The sequence below is a fragment of the Mustela lutreola genome, chromosome 14 (genome assembly GCF_030435805.1).
Source record: "Mustela lutreola isolate mMusLut2 chromosome 14, mMusLut2.pri, whole genome shotgun sequence".
Lineage (NCBI taxonomy): Eukaryota > Metazoa > Chordata > Mammalia > Carnivora > Mustelidae > Mustela > Mustela lutreola.
Window position 1 is genome coordinate 48592415 of NC_081303.1, and position 19823 is coordinate 48612237.

Sequence of the window (19823 nt, forward strand, 5' to 3'; positions counted from 1 at the left end):
AATCTGCCATGCTCCTTGGAAATGCGCAGTGTTCTGCCAGATCCTGTTGAGTGACCCGCACAGGGTCTCACACACTAAATGCTAATTCCCTTCCTTCTCTCTCCTGGCCGGAAGTGGTGATAGGTGAACAACAAGAGAAATTCTGCCCTAGCATGAACGAGACAGGGCCAGTGGCAGGGAGTAATTCAGAGTCTCTCAGACACATCAACAAGGTGAAGTAGGTGGCTATTAGTGGCATTGCTTTTCAGAGGGGGAAAATGAGACTCAGCAAGGTTAATGAGCCAAAGTCACACAGATAATAACAGAGTCAAAACAGGAATGGCGATCCTAGAGCCTTTGATCTTTCCCAAACACCAAGCTGATTTCTCTAAAGCTGAGGAAAGGGAACACAGACTGTCACCCCTACCCAGCCCTTCCCGGGCCAACACACAGCCATTCTCTTCCCTAAGCCACAGTGGCTTCACTTTGACTGTGATCTCCAGGACTTTTGTTTATATCCCAAGACTTTCACAAAACAATACAAGTTTCACAAAACAGCACTTGCCCTCACACAGTGACGTACTTCCTTGCTAATTAAGATCCACGGAAGCTGGTTGTATAAACCATTAATGGACTGTGACCCTCCATTTGAACAAGGGTGCAGTTTGTTTTTCCTGCTGTTTGGGAAGCTTTCAAGATGATACAGATCAAGCAGTGAGTTTTCTCTACACATACCCATCTAATCTTGAATTTGGGGCACTGCCCCTTCCCCCGCCCCACCTCATGTCTTCTGTAAGCGCTCCAGAATGTTATCCACATCACATACAAAATTGGTCATCATCTCTTCCCTCATTTTTGTTTTTCATTGTTTATCATTCACTTGTCTGCAACCCTCTATTCGTTTTCTTCCTACCCCTGACCATGGCACTTCAACCCCAGGGATGATTCTGTGCCTCCTCTTTTTAGCACCTTATCCCAAATGGGTGCCCAGTATAAGACCAGGATCTAACATCGCCTTACAGTCTCCCAAGGCCTGACTGAGAGCAGTGGCCGAAGACATGCTTCAAGGGGCAGAAGTAACAGGAAAGTCAAGCAGGTGGTGTCTCAAACAGGGAGAATGCATGTCTAGTCACCGGGGACCATCACCCATCAGGCCAGGGGGTGCAGAAAGCTGCAATTTTTCAAGAGAAGCCCAAAGTCTAGGTTTTTATACAAGCTCCTCTTGTGTTAAAATATTCAATCTTCAAACAGATTTTTTAAAAAACAGTGTGTGGGCCAGGGGCACCTGGGTGGCTCAGTAGGTTAAAGCCTCTGCCTTTAGCTGGGGTCATGATCCCAGGGGTCCTAGGATCAAGCCCCACATTGGGCTCTCTGCTCAGCTGGGAGCCTGCTTCCTCCTCTCTCTCCCTGCCTCTCTGCCTACTTGTGATGTCTGTCTGTCAAATAAATAAATAAAATCTTTGAAAAAAATTTTAAAAAATAAAAAATAAAAAACAGTGTGTGGGCCAATCAAATGGGCTTGTGTGATTGCTGTGAGCTGTGTGGGGCCCCCTGTCCTGGAGAGGCCAGGGGGATGATGAACTTCAGACCTTCTGAAAGAACAATGGTTGCCAGGGGGATCACTCACTGAGGCACCCAGAGAGAAATGCTGGAATGGGGGTGGGCTCCTGCCCCATCCCTACCCCGTGGGACAGGCTCACGTGCCCAGGCTTAAAGGAGAACTCTGATTTTCAGCCAAGTCCAGAACCCACACCCAGGACATACCGTGGCAGCAGGCCTGGTGTCAGAGTTGGTCTCCTCATAAATGCAATGCTAACGAGGGACCTGGGGGGTGTCGGTGCTTTTCAGTATTTACTCCCCCACCTCCCTCTATTTTCTGTCTCCTCTAAAGCCCTCAGAGAAGTGGAAATCAAATGACAAGACACGGAAGCATCCTCAAAGTGTCGTGCATCAGTGTAAGAATCTCAAAGGAAAATTGGGGTGAAGGTTTAGGAATTAAAGTAAGATGCTCTCCCAAGGGTGAGGGAAAAGAAGACCATGCTGAGATGCCTGGTGGGGCTCAGTCAGTTAAGCATCCAACTCTTGATTTTGGCTCTGCTCATGATCTTGGTCGTGAGATCGAGCCCCACGTCAGGCTCGGCACTGGGCATGGAGCCTGCTTAGGATTCTCTCTCTCCCTCTGCCCTTTCCCCACTCTGTAAATACGTAAACATATAATGACTGTGCTGTCATGGGTGAAAATGATAGTTGTTCAATTTACTGAATGCTAGCTGTGCTAGGCATTTTTGTGTGAATGGTCTCTTAAAATCCTCATACAAACTCTTAAGAATAGACATCATCTTCATTTTCTGGATGAGGAACTGGGGTTCAGAGAGGCTGAGTCATTTAGCTACGGACACACAGCCAATAAGTTTAGCAGAACCCAGATTCTGCCTAGGCTGAGTCCAGCATCTGCTCTATCCATTGGCCACACATTGCCTTTCTCTGGCATACTGCACGGTCCCAGCACCTAGCACAGTGCCTGTTGAAGACATATATGATCATTCACCATTATCACATAATGCCTGATAATTAATGAGATGATAACTAGCTGCAGAGCATGTTCTCTGGGCCAACTACCAAGCAAAGCACTGTAGACATAGCATTGAATAAAACAAAGTCCTACCCTTCAAGAGATTATGCTCTAGTCCAGTGGATAGAGACAGGCAATAAACACATACGGTTTCTGGTAGAAACCGATGCTAAAGAAAAGAAAATACGTGACAGAGTGATAGGAGGCTGGTGAGTGAGTGGCTACTTTAGGCACAGTGACCTGAGGCAGGAAGAAAAACATCTGGGCTCAAATTTTGAATGTTGGGAAGAAGATGGCTCTTGGAAAGTCTACGGAGAATAGCTCCAAGAAGAAGAGTACCATATACAGAGACAAAAAGCTTAGACTATCCAAGGGATGATGCTCCTTCCCCAGAAAAAAACAGTGGGTAGAGGGAGATGGAGTCAAAGAGGCATGCAGAGGGCTGGATCAGGCAGGATCTTGTAGGCCATGGTCTGGAGTTTGGATTTTGGAGTTTGGATCTCATCTTTCAATGGTAAGCCTTTGGAGAATGTAGTCCAGGAAGGGAGAGCATTTGATTTACAATTTTAAAAGGTCTTTCTGGGAGCACTTGGGAGAATGGTTTCTTAAAATCCTCATACAAACTCTTAAGAATAGACATCATCTTTATGTGTTATGTGTTATGAGTTATGTGTCCAACTCTTGATTTTGGCTCAGGCCATGATCTCAGGATGGTAGGATAGAGCCCTAAGTCAGGCTCTTGGCTCAGCGGGGACTCTGCTTGGGATTCTCTCTCCCTCTTCCTCTGCCCTCCTACCCACCCACCACACTGTCTCTAAAATAAATAAATCTTTTAAAAACAAACAAATAAATAAAAGATCTCTCTGCCACATGGAGAGTAGATTGCAGGAGAATGGGGATGGAGTGAGAAATCAATTAGAAGGCGGTTCCAATAGTCCAGGCAGGCGATGACGGTGGACCAGACTCACATTGTAGCAGTAGAGATGGGTGAGAAAAGCTCATGCTGGGGATACGTTTTGAAGGAAAAGGTAACAGGGCTAATTCAACTGAATGTAGACTGTTAGAGAGAGCTATCAAGGATGACTTGTACATTCTTCCCCTGAGTGAATGGGCAAAGGGTAGTACTGTTTACTGAGATGCAGAAAACTTGGGGAGGAAGACACTGGGGAGGTTTGTCGAATCCGTGTTTCTATTTTGGTTCTGTTAAAGCTCAGATACCTCTTGTTCACCCGGATGGAGGTGTACAATAGTCAGGTAATCTGGAGCTCAGGATAAGGGGTCAGGGTTGCAGGTAAGATCAGCTCTGGGTTATCTGTGTGTGTGTATATATATGTATATATCCACAGGCTTATATCTATATAAGCCTGTAGATATAATGTATACACATCTATAAATATGCATACATATACTGTATATACATATATAGTTACACACACATATATAATATTTTGTACTTAAAGCCATGGGACTGGATAAGATCAGCAGGGAGAGCATGTAGGAAGAAGAGAGTCAAGGACAGAGCCCTAGAACACTCCTACAGTGACAGTTTGGGAAGAAAATGAGCCAGGAAAGAAACAGAACAATCAGTGTGGCAAGAATGATGTCAGGGAAGAAAGTATTTCAAGGAGGAGGCAGTAGTCAACCACGTGAAAAGTTGCGGAGGGGTTGAGTAAGAGGAGAGAAAAAGTGACATGAAGTGGGACGACATAACAGAGGCAAGGCTTTCGAGGAGTTTTGCTGTGTTAGGGTAGCAGAGGAATGGGCAGGATTCAGAGAGACCATGAATTTTGAGAGGGGTTTTGCTTTTTGCCTCCGTTCCCACCTGGATATAGTAGAGCTCCTTGTCAAGATGACAGGAATGGCAGAGCAGAGAGAAAGAGAGTAGCACAGAAGAGAAAGGGTTCGTTGCAGGGGTGAAGCATCTGAGACGGTGAGAAGGGGGTGGAAGTCAGGGCACAACCACTAGAAGGGGTGAGTACGGCATTGAGGTTCAGGGAAGTAGAGGGCACCGTGGTGGGAATGTTTGGTAGTTCTTGGCATCTCTTTGTTAAAAGATGCTGGTGCTGGTCTTTGGAATGCATCATACCAGCTACCAGTTCTGAAATGTACACCTGTGCCCTGGTGAGTCCTGTGCCTGCTCTGATGGTGGGGCTGTAGGTGAAGGGGACACAAGAGTAACATCACAGAGGGGGCTTAGCTCAAAGCTAGAAGACTTGCTTTGCTGGCCTCACCCTCTCTTGTCATTGTGCCTGCAGTGACTGGTCCTCTGCAGCCCAGCTCTCTTTTCCTCTCTCTCTCCTGCCTCTTCCAGAAGTCTGTTGAACTCAGAGGGCTACAGGAGAGTGGTCCTCTGGCTGCAATTGGTAGGTGACCCAGGAGGAGCCGAGGAGAACGGGCTATGGCTATGGCCATGAACTCCTTCAACGGTCATTGTAAAGCCTTTTAATCCGATATGTATCTTTGTATTTATGTTCTGGAGGAAAGAAACTGATCTCTTTGACATCAAGTGGTTTGTATGTGAATCACCTAACTGACTTGAAGTCCTGGCTTAAGGCAACTAGGTAAGAAAAGTTTACTCTGGGATGCCTGGGTGGCTCAGTCTGTTAGGCTTTTGCCTTGGGCTCAGTCATGATCCTACGGTCCTGGGATTGAGCCCCGTGTCAGCATCCTTGCTCAGCAGGAAGCCTGCTTTTCGCTCTGCTACTCCCCGTGTTTGTGCTCTCTCTCTCTCTCTCTGTCAAATAAATAAATAGGAAAGTTTACTCTGTGAATCCTTCCTACCATGTATAGGTTTTCTCTTTACAATTCTTATCAAAAAGCTAAAATTTTAAGGGAGTGTGTTAAGCTCTGCGGAAATACTGCACTGGCAGGGATCCAGAAAACAGGGAGATTCGAGAATATTACAGCCTCAGGAACACAGAAATTACCCACCACCATTTCTTTTCTTTTGTGTGTTGAACATAGAGGGAAAGAATCAAGAGCAGGTGACGAGGCATATTAAAGCCTTTCCTCTGATCATTTAGAAACAATCAGGGAAACACATTCTCATGGGAGAAAAGACACTGAAACAGAGGAAAAAAGCTGTAGACAAGTGATTTTGAGGTTGAATTAGCTTGAAGTCCAAAGCCTAACGTTTACAAAAGGATTTTTTTTTTTCACTCTAACAGAATCACGTTCTGATCAAGGTATGTGAATAAGATTAAAGATTGGAATAAGTTAAGGAATATCCTTTATTAAAAAGGAAGAAAGGCACCAAATTGTCTAGAACTTAGCAGTACTTCAAGTTCAGCTATTGTAATAAACTTGCTGTTTTTTAAGATAGCAAGGGTGGGTGGTAGCATCTGTTTTCCAAGATAAAACAGCCTTATCATTGAAGCCCCAGCTGACCCTTATCATTTCGAGAAGAGAAAACTTTGGGAACATTGAATCTCCAAACAAACCTATGATGAGAAGGCAGCGGAAGTCCCAGGACAGGTGACATTCCTTTCGGTCAGGGAATAAGGCTATTGTTCCCAGCTCAGATAAAAAGTAGGCTTTGGTAATAAGTTAACAATGAGGAGGAGAAAGAATAGAATATGGGGAAGCGTGTGGGGGAAAGCTTCCAGGGGACGAAGAAGTTCTAAGCATGGACAGACGGAGAGAGTGCCCAGCTGCTGTCCGTGTTGACTTTTTGCTATAGGAACCACACCCTACAGCCCCCATGCGGTGTTCCATCAGGTGCAGCTTCATAACCTCCGTGAGCATCGGATTCCTGTGGCTCTTCATCACTTTGAAAGTCCCGGAGGAAATTGAACATGATCAGAACGAGATGACTATCAAAGGCCAGGTAGCAATCCTTGCTTCTCCATATGGGAATCGAGGGTGTAGGGTGGGAATGGTGTGGATAGGTGGTTCCTCAGAACACCTGTGCCTTTTCACCTGAGAGCAGGATGCTCCAAAGGGAGTTGGAATATGAACCTGAACCCATGGTCCATAAGGAAGCTGCTTGCCCACCCCCAGTATTTGTTAAGGTAAGGAAGAGAGCAAATAGAGCTGGAGCCCTTGACACTTTGGCTAGTGGTCAGACATCCTGAGAATGTGCTGGGCCCACTCTAGGGACAGTGATCCATTCCCTCTCTTATGAGAAGCCTCTAGGGGCTAAACCCTATTCTTTTTTATGAAAGGAGATACATGTTTTGCCTTTTGTGAATGCTCTAGGAGGACAGTTATGACAAAAGGAAAGACCCGAGACCACTAGAAGACTGGCAGAATCTTACCTTCAAATATTTTAAAACGGTTCAGCAGAGAAGAAAAAGTGAGTTCTAAGGAGGAGAATGGGGGATCCTAGTGGAAGTAAAGACATCAAGAGAAGTATGGTAGCTAGGAAGGAAAGAAGGGAGAGGAGAAAAGGCAGGACGGTGCCGAGGAATAGTTGAATCTGGCACACAATTCCCTCTCTACCATGACATTTGCATATCAGGAATGAGGAGAAGGAGGGAAAAGATAATTGTTACAGGAAGGCAGAGTCACTGCATTAGAGAACATCTAGGTTAGAAGAGGCCTTAGAGTCAGAGTCCAAACCCCTCTGTTTCGTGGATCAGGACTAAGCTCAGGAGTAAAGGGCCTTGCCCAAAGTCACACAATCAGGACTCCTAACTTATGAAGAAGTACTTTTCCTCTCACCTAAAGGTGAGCTTTAGAAAGATGAGCTAGATAAAACAAAAAGAATGATAATAATATAATATCTATTGAGTGTGTAAACCATGTGCCACAAAATTCTGGCTCAAAAAAAAAAAAAAATTCTGGCTCAAAGAAGACTCAAAGGGTCCCCTAAAGTAGCATCACCTAGTTTAGTGCTTCTCAAACTTTAACGTGCATGTTAGGTTCTTGGTGATACAGTCAAAATGCAAATTCTGCTTATCTAGGAACACAGATTCTGCGTTTCTAATAAGCTTCCAAATGAGACTGATGTTACTGGACTAAGGCCCACATTCTGAGTAGCAATGATCTAAGCATCCCCTCTACCAAAAGAGAGAATAGAGTGGAAATAGGAGAGAGAAGAAAGAAATAGAGAAGGTCCCAAAGAGCATCCCAACCTGAGCCTTCTGACCACCTTTATCATCAACCCAATGGACCCTGACAGTTGTCCCTATTTTGCCTCTCCTCAGCATGGCTGACAGTGGGGATTTCCTCAGTGCCACAACCACATCAAAGAAGCCTCTTGCACACTTTGGTCTCTCTGTTTCGTGCTTCCTCTAAGAGCGAGAAGAAACGCCTCATGGTGCTGGTCCACCTGGCACATTCTGACCTCACCCAGCTCAGAGAAACCATTCTTCGTATTTCAACCCTCTTCAGCCCACAGATCTTGGCAGGGCAGCTGCTACTGATCCACACTCCGCCTGATGTCTACCCGTCTGTGGATGACATGAGGAAGGAGGCCCGTCATGGGGAATTCTACTCTAGGCAGAATATAGATCACGCCTTCCTCATGAGCTTTGCCACAAGTCTCTCTGAATACTTCCTGTTACTGGAGGACAATGTCTTTTCTGCCCCCAACTTTATCACCCACATTGATTGGAAGGTGAACACCATGAGGTCTGACCCATGGGTGCTCCTGGAGTTCTCGAATCTGGGCTTCCTTGGCAAACTCTTTCACAGCAAGGACCTCCCACTCCTGGCCCATTTCCTCCTCCTCTTCTATAAGGAACTGCCCCTTGACAGGCTGATCCCCCACTTCCGTACCCTCCTAGCTCAGAAAAACCCAATCATCTGCAGACCTTTCCTTTTCTACCCCAGGTTCTTCTTCCACATCTCTAATGACACCCAGAAGGCCAGGCCAGCTCCGAAAAAGGACCCCTACATTCCTGACAACCCACCTGGAGCCATTTTCACAGATATGAAGGTTTTTGATGTTCATTTCCCCTGGGAAGCCTACACTCTGGATGAATCATTCTTCTGGACCCACAATGTTAGTGCAGGGAACCACCTGACAATCATTTTGAACCATCCGGCGAACTTGAGCAAAGTGCAAGTGTTAACAGGCACCATCGTGGATGGAAAGTACGCCCTGGAGAAGGGGCAAGTGGAGCTGGGCTACGACCCCGAGGGAATGCCCCAGTACTGTACCAGCTTCGCCTTGCTGGGCCATCTCTTCGAAGGGCAGATGAATCAGGAGATATTTCTGAAAAGTATGGGGCATGATGTGAGCTGCGTAAGGCTGGTGGTGAAGGCTAATCAGGTTGGCAGTCTTATAATCAGGCATATTTATCTCTGGAAGCAAAATGCCAAAGATATGGAAGGAGTTCAGAGTTGGAGGTAAATCAATAAGGGTGTAAAAGAAATTAAAGTCTTGAAGCCATTCCATTCTAAGCCTATCTGACTGACATAGGGGAGATGCCAGGGAATGAGGGGCAGAGAGAGAAGGCTCTATGGTTCTTTTGGTGCCGCCATGATGTTAAGAGACCAGTTCCTTCTTTTCTTCTACCCAGACAAGTGATTCTTATAGGACATCTTTTTCTGGGAGCAGATACAGCTTACCCCACCTTGGTGAAGGCCTCAATCACCCCCACAATGTTTAGATTTGGGGGGATGCTGTTTTTGTTTGTGTGTATGCATATACACAATTATATGTTGACACACAGAGGTGGGGGGAGTGTAAATGTGGCAGTAGGAGGGTAAATGGGGAAATCCTGGGGTGTCCCTAAAATTGACATAAGAAGCCAAGAAAGTGGTTCTCATTAGAAGTCAAATTCTCTGAAATCCAGGAAAGTGGCAGATGGACTGATAGCAATAAAACTAAGCCCATAACTCTACCCCTTTAAGCTGTTTCAGAGTGCCCATCTAGTTTCATCCTTTCCTCACAAACTTGGCCATAAACAGTTTGCAACTAAAACTTCACTTTCTCATCAACAATTCACTCCTTAACCCTCACCCCCTACTGGCTTCTACATCCACAATGCTATGGAAACTCTTCCCTATTTGTAATGACAAAAATAGTAAAAACCCCGGTGACATTTTTTCAGAGCTCATTCCCCTAAACTCTCCACAGCAATACACAATACTAACTAGTGTTCCTTCTTGAAACAACCTTCTTCCTTGACTTCTGGGATGCATCCATTCCTCAGACACTTACTGAGCGGCTACTATGTGCCAGGCACACAAAAATGCCCCTGTTGGGGTTAAGTACATGGTGTTTTGGAAGCACAGAACTACTCTTCCTAAAACATTCTTGGGGTCTTAGGAAAGGCTTCTTGGAAAATAAAATACCCAAGCCTAGACCTGACATATAATTAGAGAAGATATCCAGGTAAAGTGGGAAGAAGGTCAGAGAGATTTTTTCAGTAAAAGAATCAGCATGCTGAGAAGTAGGCCAGAGGTGAGAAAGTCTCATTTGGAAAAATACAAATCATTTAGTCGGACAGGAGATGGAGAAGGGAAAGGGCAGAAGATGAAGCCACAGGACTGAGAGAGGACCAGTTTGAGAAAGACTACAGACAATTCAATGGACGAAAGAATTGTCTTTTCAACAAATGGTGTTGGAACAACTGAATATCCACATGCAAAAGAATGAAGCTAGACCCCTACCTCACATCATATAAAAAAAAAATTGACCCAAGATGGATCATAGATCTAAATGTAAGGGCAAAAACTATAACATTTTTATAGGAAAATATAAGGTATAAATCTCAATGACCTTGGATTAGGCAACAGTATGTTAGGATATGACACCAAAAGCATCAGCAATCAAAGAATAGGTAAGTTGGGCTTCATCAAAATAAAGACTTCTGTGTTTCACAAGACACTATCAGGACAGTGAAACACCACCACACAGGATGGGAAAAAATTTGCAAATCATATATCTAATAAGAGACTGGTATTCAGATTATTATAAAGAACTCTTACACTCAATATAAAAATATAACCCATTAAAGATGGTCAAAGGATTTGAATAGAGATTTCTCCAAAGATGATGTAGAAATGGCCCATAAGCACATGAGAAGATGCTCGTCGTTGGTCACCAGGGAACCGCAAATCAAAAGCACCATGAGATACCACTTCACACCCACTAGGAAGGCTCTGATTAAAAAACATGGAAAAATAAGTGTTGGTGAGGATTTAGAGAAATTGGGCCACATCCTTGCTGGTGGGGTTGTGAAACAGTACAGCCACCTTGGGAAAGTATTTAGCAGTTCCTCAAAATGTTCAAGAGATTACTGTGTGATCCAGCAATTTCACTCCTAGGTGAAATTGAAATTTACATCCAGGCCAAGACAAATGTTCGTACCAGTATCCTAATGACCCAAAACTGAAAACAATCTACGTGTCCAACTGATGAAGGGATACACAGAATGAAGTATATGCCCATACAATGAAACAGCATTTGGCCATAAAAAGGAAAGGAGTACTGATATATGCTACGGCATTTATGAACCATTATTCTACATGAAAGAAATTGGTCACAAGAGGCCACATGTCATAGGATTCCATATATAGAAAATGTCCAGACTAAGCAAATCCACAGAAACCAAAGTAGTTTAGGAGCCAGGGCTGAGGAAGAGGGAATTGGAAAGTGACTTCTAGGGATGCTTAATTTTGGCTGAGGTCCTCACGTCAGGGTGGTGAGATGGAGCCCCACAATGGGCTCTGTGCCCAGCAGGGAGTCTGCTTGGGATTTTTTTGCCTCTCCCTTTTCCTCTGCTCCTCCCTCCCACTTGCACACTCTCACTCTCTCTCAAATTAATATATTTTAAAAAGAAAAAAGAGAAAAAGAAAGAAGATGGGCATGGCTGTCTTTTCTGTGTAACGAAAATATCCTAAAATTAGGGGCACCTGACTAGTTCAGTCAGTAGACTGTGCAACTCTTTTTTTTTTTTTTAAGATTTTATTTATTTATTTGACAGAGAGATCACAAGTAGGCAGAGAGGCAGGCAGAGAGAGAGGAAGAAACAGGCTCCCCGCTGAGCAGAGAGCCCAATGTGGGGCTCGATCCCAGGACCCTGGGATCATGACCTGAGCCGAAGGCAGCGGCTTTAACCCACTGAGCCACTCAGGTGCCCCAACTGTGTGACTCTTGATCTTAAGGTTGTAAGTTCGACTCCCATGTTGGAGGTAGAGATAACTTAAAAGTAAAATCTTTTTTTTTTTTTTCTTTTTAAAGAAAATGTTCAGGATGCCTGGGCGGCTCAGTCATTAAGAGTCTGCCTTCAGGGTGCCTGGATGGCTCAGTGGTTTAAGCCTCTGCCTTCAGCTCAGGTCATGATCTCAGGGTCCTGGGATCGAGCCCCACATTGGGCTCTCTGCTCAGCGGGGAGCCTGTTTCTTCCTCTCTCTCTGCCTGCCTCTCTGCCTACTTGTGATCTCTATCAAATAAATAAATAAAAATCTTTTAAAAAATTAAAAAAAAAAAAAAAAAGAGTCTGCCTTCAGCTCCAGTGATCCCAGGGCTCTGGGATCAAGTTCCACATGGGGCTCCTTGCTCAGCAGGGAGCCTGCTTTCTTCCTCTGCCTGGTGTTTCCTCTGCTTGTGCTCTCTCTCTCTCTCTCTGACAAGTAAATTTAAAAAAGAAAGAAAAGAAAGAAAGAAAGAGGAAGAAAATGTTCTAAAACTGATTGTTATAATGGTTGCCCAACTCTGTGAATATACTAAAAACTATTGAATTGTGTATTTTAAAAGGCAAACTTGGGGTGCCCAGGTGGCTCAGTCAGTTAAACGTCTAACTCTTGATTTTGGCTCAAGTCATGATCTCAGGGTTGTGGGATCGAGCCCCTACATTGGGCTCCATGCTGAGCATAGATCCTGCTTGAGATTCTCCCTTTCCCACTCCCTTTACCCAAACCCTGCTTGTGCTCAATCTCTCTCTATAAAAAAAAAAAAAGTGAATTATGGTATGTGAATTGAATCTCAATAAAGCAATTGTTTAAAAAAAAAAAAAGCTATAGAAGCACAGGAAGGGGTTTCGACTACCCTGATGGCAACAGGGGACTGACAGAACAGTTTTAAGCAGGAGAGCAAAGGGATCTGTGCTCTGCTTTGGAAAGATCACTACTGCTGTGCCAACAACTCTGAAGGGGGTCCAGATGGAGAATCCAATTAGAATTAGTATATGTGCTGCCGAAGCGAGCACAAGAATTAAACAAGGAAATACAGACAGGTGTCTATCTCAGCACCTGGCATGAAATAGACACTTAATAAATGACATCGCCCACTTTCCTTTCCTTTCTCCCCTCTTCCCTTCTCTTTCCCACCTTTCTTCCACAAATCCTATACCAAATCTATATTTCCACCTGCCTCTCTGAATGGTGACCCCTGCCATTGACACTGTTTCCTCCACCCATCCCTAAACATGGGAATGTTCCAATGTTCGTCATTGTAATATTCCAATATTCATCATCTATATCTTCTTTCTCATCTCTATCTTCTTTCTCCGATTTCTCGATCACGCTCAGAGGCACCTGAAGGAGTTTCCAGGTGTTACCTAAGTCAGCAGCATCCTCTGAGGTCTCCAATCTGAGCCTCCGTGTCTTCTCTCTGGCTCTTACAGGTACCCTACACTTGGTTCTTCCACTGTCATCGTGAGCTCAGCATGCTTGAAACCAAATTCTTTAGCTTGCTCCAAAAGCCAGGACACCCTTCCAGATGTTTCTATTTCTGGCCATGGTTATCTTACATACCTAAACTCAAAATCTTAAAACAGTGTTTTAAAAGAGTGGTATGGGGGGGATGCCTGGGTGGCTCAGTTGGTTAAGCGGCTGCCTTTGGCTCAGGTCATGATCCCAGCGTCCTGGGATCGAGTCCCACATAAGGCTCCTTGCTTGGCAGGGAGCCTGCTTCTCCCTCTGCCTCTGCCTGCCACTCTTTCTGCCTGTGCTTGCTCTTGCTTCTCTATGACAAATAAATAAAAAATAAAATCTTAAAAAAAAAAAAAGAGTTGTATGGGGTACCTGGGTGGCTCATTGGGTTAAGCCTCTGCCTTCGGTTCAGGGTCATGATCTCAGGGTCCTGGGATCCAGCCCCACATCGGGCTCTCTGCTCAGTGGAGAGCCTGCTTCCCCCTCCCCCTCTGCCTGCTTCTCTGCCTACTTGTGATCCCTCTCTCTCTGTGTCAAATAAATAAATAAAACTTAAAAAAAAAATAAAAGAGTGGTCTATGAACCACTTGCAACAGAATTACCTAGAATTGCTTGTCTAAAATGCTTTTACCAAATCTTGCTCATTCTCCATCCGAAGTGCTTCAACCTCTATGATTTTCTATTTTCATATCCTCCCCAGTGTAGACCTATTACTTCGGTTCACGTTAAAACTTTTCCACGGAGTGACCTCTTTCGAGCCAAGGAGCGTTCTGTGTCAGGCCCTGGGCCCCAGGGTAAGAGGCCTCTTGGCTGTGGACTCCGGCTTAAAGAGCTCTTGGTCTAGTGTGAGGGACAACTAAAATACAGAACTCAAGGGGGCACAGTGGAGGGAGGGAGTGACTGTGCCTGGAGCCATTAGGGACAGTTTCACAAAGGAGGTGACGGTCAAAGGTCAAACGGGTGAGGTACTTCTCAGGCAGGGGAGTGGGGGGAAGAGTATTCTAGGTGCCAAGTGTAAGTGAATAAGTCAAGCAAGAGGAAGAGCAGGACTTTATCAGGGCACCTTCTCCTTGGACAGTGCCTGGGCCTTATTCACGTGTCCCTGGGACCCTGCGGTAACACCAGTGGGTGAAGCAAAGCCTGGTGTAAGAACCCAGTAGCGGGGCACCTGGGTCACTCAGTGGGTTAAAGCCTCTGCTTTTGGCTCAGGTCATGATCTCATGGTCCTGGGATGGAGCCCCGCATCAGGCTCTCTGCTCAGCAGGGAGCCTGCTTCCCCCTCTCTCTCTGCCTGCCTCTCTGCCTACTTGTGATCTCTGTCTGTCAAGTAAATAAATAAAACCTTAAAAAAAAAAAAAAAAAAGAACCCAGTAGCAACACTGTTGTCCTAAATGGCCGCTGGTCCTCAGCCTCAGTGTCTGGGAGATGGTGGAAAGTGGTGAGGCCTGTGGCCTATAGGTCCGCACCCCCATGTGAAAGGCTGCTCAGCTTTACTGCATGGGTGCCTTGTAGGCATGTGGGCCCTGTGTTGCCCGATCTGGAGATTTCTCAAGAGAAGATGGAAATCCCAATTTTTATGTCAGACTACTTAATTTTTAATTTTTGTTTTTTTTTTAAGTTTTAAAGTAAGCTCTACATAGACCCAGCATGGGGCTCGAACTCATGACCCTGAGATCGAGGATTTCACGTTCTACTGACTAAGACCCTAGACCTCTCAATTTTTAAAATGCCAGCAACTGGGCGCCTGGGTGGCTCAGTGGGTTAAGCCACTGCCTTTGGCTCCAGTCATGATCCCAGGGTCCTGGGATTGAGCCCCCCATTGGGCTCTCTGCTCAGCAGGGAGCCTGCTTCCTCCTCTCTCTCTCTGCCTGCCTCTCTGCCTACTTGTAATCTCTCTCTGTCAAATAAATAAATAAATCTTAAAAAAATAAAATAAAATGTCGGCAACTGATTCAAAAGATATAAAAACACAATTTTTTTTAAAGATTTTATTTATTTATTTGACAGACAGAGATCACAAGTAGGCAGAGAAGCAGGCAGAGAGAGAGAGAGGAGGAAGCAGGCTCCCTGCTGAGCAGAGAGCCCAATGGGGGGCTCGATCCCAGGACCCTGGGATCATGACTGGAGCCGAAGGCAGAGGCTTTAACCCACTGAGCCACCCAGGCGCCCCTAAAAACACAATTTTATTATTATTATTATTTGTTAAGATTTTGTTTATTTATTTGCCAGAGAAAAGAGCACAAGCAGGGGGAGCAGCAGGCAGAGGGAGAGGTAGAAGCAGGCTCCCCACTGAGCAGAGAGCCGGATACGGGACTCAATCCCAGGACCCTGGGATCATGACCTGAGCCAAAGGCAGATGCTTCACTGACTGAGCCATCCAGGTGCCCCTAAAAACACAATTTCAGAGCACAATGTGCGACGACCCTGCCCTGCTCTGGGGAGGCTTTCCCAGGCTACCAGCTATAGTTCAGATTATAAAGCCCTTGATTTGATCGCGACGTTCTTGGATACCCTCTCGGCCATCCTTTCTGCTCCAGGAGCACGAGTCACTCAGACGGAGTCTCAGGACACACCCACCTCCTCTCCCTCAGTCCTGCAAACCATCTTTGAGCGTGGATTCGTCTGCAGATGGCCGAATCGATGTGCTCCATTTCTTGGCTCCACTTTCAGAGGCTGCCAGGGTCCTCCTATAGACACCCCCACCCTATTTGAGGCTTAATGTCCTCCAGAGGGACCACACCATTTAGCACAAGCCATCTAATGATTTACCCTGAGTGCTATAACTTCAAAGAGAAGCTCTGTCACTACGGATTAGGGCATCCAAAGGTTGAGAAGCCGAAGGAGATCACCTGTGTAGGATTTAGGGTGTAGCTCAGGCCAGGTCCTGGCTGGGTGTGACTGACCCAGCCAAGGAGGGCCATGGGGGTCGAAGTCACAGACACCAGAGTGGGCGTGCAGCCCCCCCAAGATGGCCTCCTTCCCATGCTCTGGGCTGCGGGGGTCTTACCTTGAAGGAGCCGAGTGGTAAAGGTAAACAATGAGGTGAGGCATCATGGGGTTGGCAGATGAAACGCAGTTAGGGAAGAAAGCAGCCACATCACTGGGGAATGATTATAGGCTGTGGTGATGAGTGCTGAGAATGACATGCCTCGTCAGACCTCTTTTTATTTATTTAGATTTTATTTATTTATTTGAGAGAAAGAGAGAGAGCACGAGAGTGGGGGGGGGGGTTGGAGGGAGAAGCAGACTCCCCATGGAGCAGGGGATCTCCCGGGTGAGTCACCCAGGTGCCCATCAGACCTCTTTTTAAAGAGAAGTCCAGGGGTCATTTGGGTGGCTTAGTTTGTTGGGTCTCTGCCTTTGGCTCGGGTCATGATCTTGGGGTCCTGGGGTCAAGCCCTGCATTGGGCCCTCTGGGAGTCTGCTTCCCCCTCTCTCTCTGCCTGCCTTTCTGCCTACTTGTGATCTCTCTCTGTGTCAAATAAATAAAATCTTAAAAAAAAAAAAAAAAAAAAAGGAGAGAGAGAAGTCCAAGCAGAGGTTTGGAGGGCATCAGGCTTATGGCTCCCATGTCTGATTGAGACTTATAGGCTTACCTTCCCCACCATCCCTTTCTCTGGAACATTCTTTGTCTCTTTGTTGTTGTTTTAAAAATTTTTATTATTTACTTTATTTTTTTTTTTTAAGATTTCATGTATTTATTTGACAGAGAGAGAGATCACAAGTAGGCAGAAAGGCAGGCAGAGAGAAAGGGGGAAGCAGGATCCCTGTTGAGCCGAGAGTCCCATGTGGGGTTAGACCCCAGGACCCTGAGATTATGACCCGAGCCAAAGGCAGGCACTTAACCGACTGACTCACCCAGGTGCCCCTTTTTAAAAGATTTTTATTTATTTATTTGAGAGAGAGAAAGAGAAAGCAAGAGCAGGAGGAAGGGCAGAGGGAGAAGGAACCTGGGATCATGACCTGAGCCAAACGTGCTTGCCCGACTGAGCCACCCAGGCACCCCACGTTGTCTCTTAAAGGGGATGCTCTGCTGCTGTTTTCAAGTGAGGGGCAGGGGAAGCCAAGGAAGTCACTGATCAAAGTTGCCTTAATTTTCCTCTGGAGGAAGTAAACTCTGTAAGGAAACTAGCCTTGGCTATGAGAAAGCAAGATGCTTCTTTGAGCCCGAATTCTGCTCTTGCTTTTCCAACTCCTTGCTGGGGCTTTTTGGATTGCTGAGATGCAGAGCTTTTGGTCGGGTTTTGAGTTCAATCTAGGCCTCAGCCCCTTCCTAAATACATCCCTCTGACTCTTCTTTGTGTGTCCTTCTAACCTTACTCTGGACTCTCTCAAGCCAGAAATCCTCTTACGAAAAGCTAAAGGAATTGAGATTTTTTTTTTTTTAAAGATTTTATTTATTTATTTGAGAGAGAGACAGTGAGAGAGAACATGAGCGAGGAGAAGGTCAGAGGGAGAAGCAGACTCCCCATGGAGCTGGGAGCCCGATGCAGGACTCGATCCCAGGACTCCGGGATCATGACCTGAGCCGAAGGCAGTCGTCCAACCAACTGAGCCACCCAGGCGTCCCAGGAATTGAAATTTTTGATTGGAACTCATGACCCTGAGTTCAAGAGTCTCATGTTCTAGGACTGAGCCAGCCAGGCACCCTGGGGGGGTGTCATGCTTAAGGAAAGGAAATGTTGCTTTGAAAGGATATTTTGGAGGGTTGAAAAAAGTAAGAGGACTTCTTTTTTTTTTTTAATTAACATATAATGTATTATTTGCCCCAGGGGTACAGGTCTGTGAATCATCAGTCTTACGCAATCCACAGCACTCACCTTAGCACATACCCTCCCCAATGTCCATCATCCAGCCGCCCTATCCCTACCCCCCGACCCACCAGCAACCCTCAGTTGTTGTGGTTTTTTAAAAAAATATTTTATTCATTTATTTGACAGAAATCACAAGTAGGCAGAGAGGCAGGCAGAAAGAGAGAAGGGAAAGCAGGCTCCCCGCTGAGCAGAGTGCCCGATGCGGGGCTCCATCTCAGGACCCTGGGATCCTGACCTGAGCCCAAGGCAGAGGCCTAACTGAGGTGCCCCCCCCCCCAGTTTGTTTTGTGAGATTAAGAGTCTCTTATGACTTGGCTCCCTCCAATCATAAGGTGGCTTCTTAAAAAGGAGGTCTTAGGTGTGACTCAGTCTGTTAAGGATCAGCCTTATGCTCGGGTCATGATCCCGGGGCTCTTGGCTCAGCTTGGAGTCTGCTTCTCCCTCTGCCCCTCCCCCTGTTCATGCTCTCTTTCTCTGAAAAACAAATAAAATCTTTTTTTTTTTTTTTAAAGGAAGTCTTACAGTGAGTGGTTACAACTGCACCTTTTAGAGTCAGCCTAACAGGGTCCAAAGCTCAGGGGTCATTTACTGGCAGAACGAGTTTGGGATGTTACTTTCTCCTGCGGACCCAAGTTTTCTCATCAGGTACCAATGGGGGTAATAAGGAGCAGAGCTGAGAATTAAGGGTGAGAAACACAGGAAGCCCTTAGAATTTTGTGGGTACTTAGTAAGCACTGGATGAGTGTTAGGCTTCGCTAGAATTACCCAAAAGAAAAAAAAGAAAAGATTCTGTCGTGGCCATCAAGTGTGCCTTGGCTCCCTGTCGTCCACATGCTCCCCACCCAGTCTGGAATCCCTCCCTCCGTTTCTGCATGGTTAACCCCTGCTTCTTCCGCAGGATCCAGCTCAGTGGCCCTTTCAAAGAGCTCCCAGGGCAACTTGAGTTGGATTTGTCTGGACAGTTCCTGCTTAACCTCCAATTCCATTGCCCAAAAACTCTGTGGGTGTTTGTTGAATGAGTGAATAATCCCCTTGCTTTTTATAGTCACTTTAGTTCATAAAGCTCATAGGAAGGAATACCTTATCTGATTTAATCTTCAGAAGCACACCGTATAAGCGATCTCTCTTGCACAGATTAAAATATACAAATACAAATGAGAGAGATGGATGACCTGGAGTGTGCAGGGGTCCCACGGGATTGCCACAACCCAGACCCTGGCTGAGGCCCTTGCGGTAGGAGAGAAGCCAAAGGTGGCCGTGCTGGGGCTGGGCCCCTCCCCCCAAACCCCATGCCTGAGGGACAAGGCTGCCCAGAAACCTCACAAAAGTCACCACCCAGCCGCCTGCTGCCCCCAGCCCTTGGTGACGCAGTGGGGTTGCGGGGGCGGATGTTGAGGAAGCCACCCCCCCATCCCATCTGGGCTCCTCCAGGTCGGTCCACGCTGTCCCCTTCGCTGGCCTCTTTTCCTCCCTTTATGCCTGCCACATCCTTTATCCAAAGCAGCTGCTTCATGTCCTCTGAATTGCCATTTCGGGGAATGGCGTTTCTCCTTTGGTAGCCAGATTCCGGCTCCACGCCCCAGCCTGGCAGCACAGCAGCTGGTGCCCAGGTGAGACTGGGGAGCCCCGACACCCACCACTCCGGGAAGGTTGGGGAGAAGGCTGCCAGCCAATGGGCCCCGCAAGAGACCCCTGCCTCCCTCGCCTAGGCCCCCACCCCCACCCCACCCCACCCCCACTCCCAGGACTCAGCAGCGAGCCCTCTCCTGCCAAGTTTCTCATTCATGCAAACCTTCGCTGAGCTCCCACTGAGTGCTCAACACCTGGGGTGAGGGGCTGCGCCAGTCTCACATCCTGCTGCAAGCCTTTGAGGCTCTCCCTGGGAATAAGTAAACTCTGTTTACCCGGTG

The 19823-nt window shown here is 46.4% G+C and overlaps 1 protein-coding gene across 1 annotated transcript; it reads left to right on the forward strand.

Annotated features, from left to right (window-relative positions):
* The first annotated feature begins 1632 nt into the window (after nucleotides 1-1632).
* On the forward strand, nucleotides 1633-19622 carry LOC131814456 (alpha-1,3-mannosyl-glycoprotein 4-beta-N-acetylglucosaminyltransferase-like protein MGAT4E). Its single transcript, XM_059145395.1, has 6 exons — nucleotides 1633-1934; nucleotides 6231-6377; nucleotides 6749-6845; nucleotides 7699-8845; nucleotides 13800-13893; nucleotides 19473-19622. The coding sequence occupies exons 1-6, from the start codon at nucleotides 1893-1895 to the stop codon at nucleotides 19620-19622; spliced, it is 1677 nt and encodes a 558-aa protein (XP_059001378.1). The 5' UTR covers nucleotides 1633-1892.
* The last annotated feature ends 201 nt before the right edge of the window (nucleotides 19623-19823 follow it).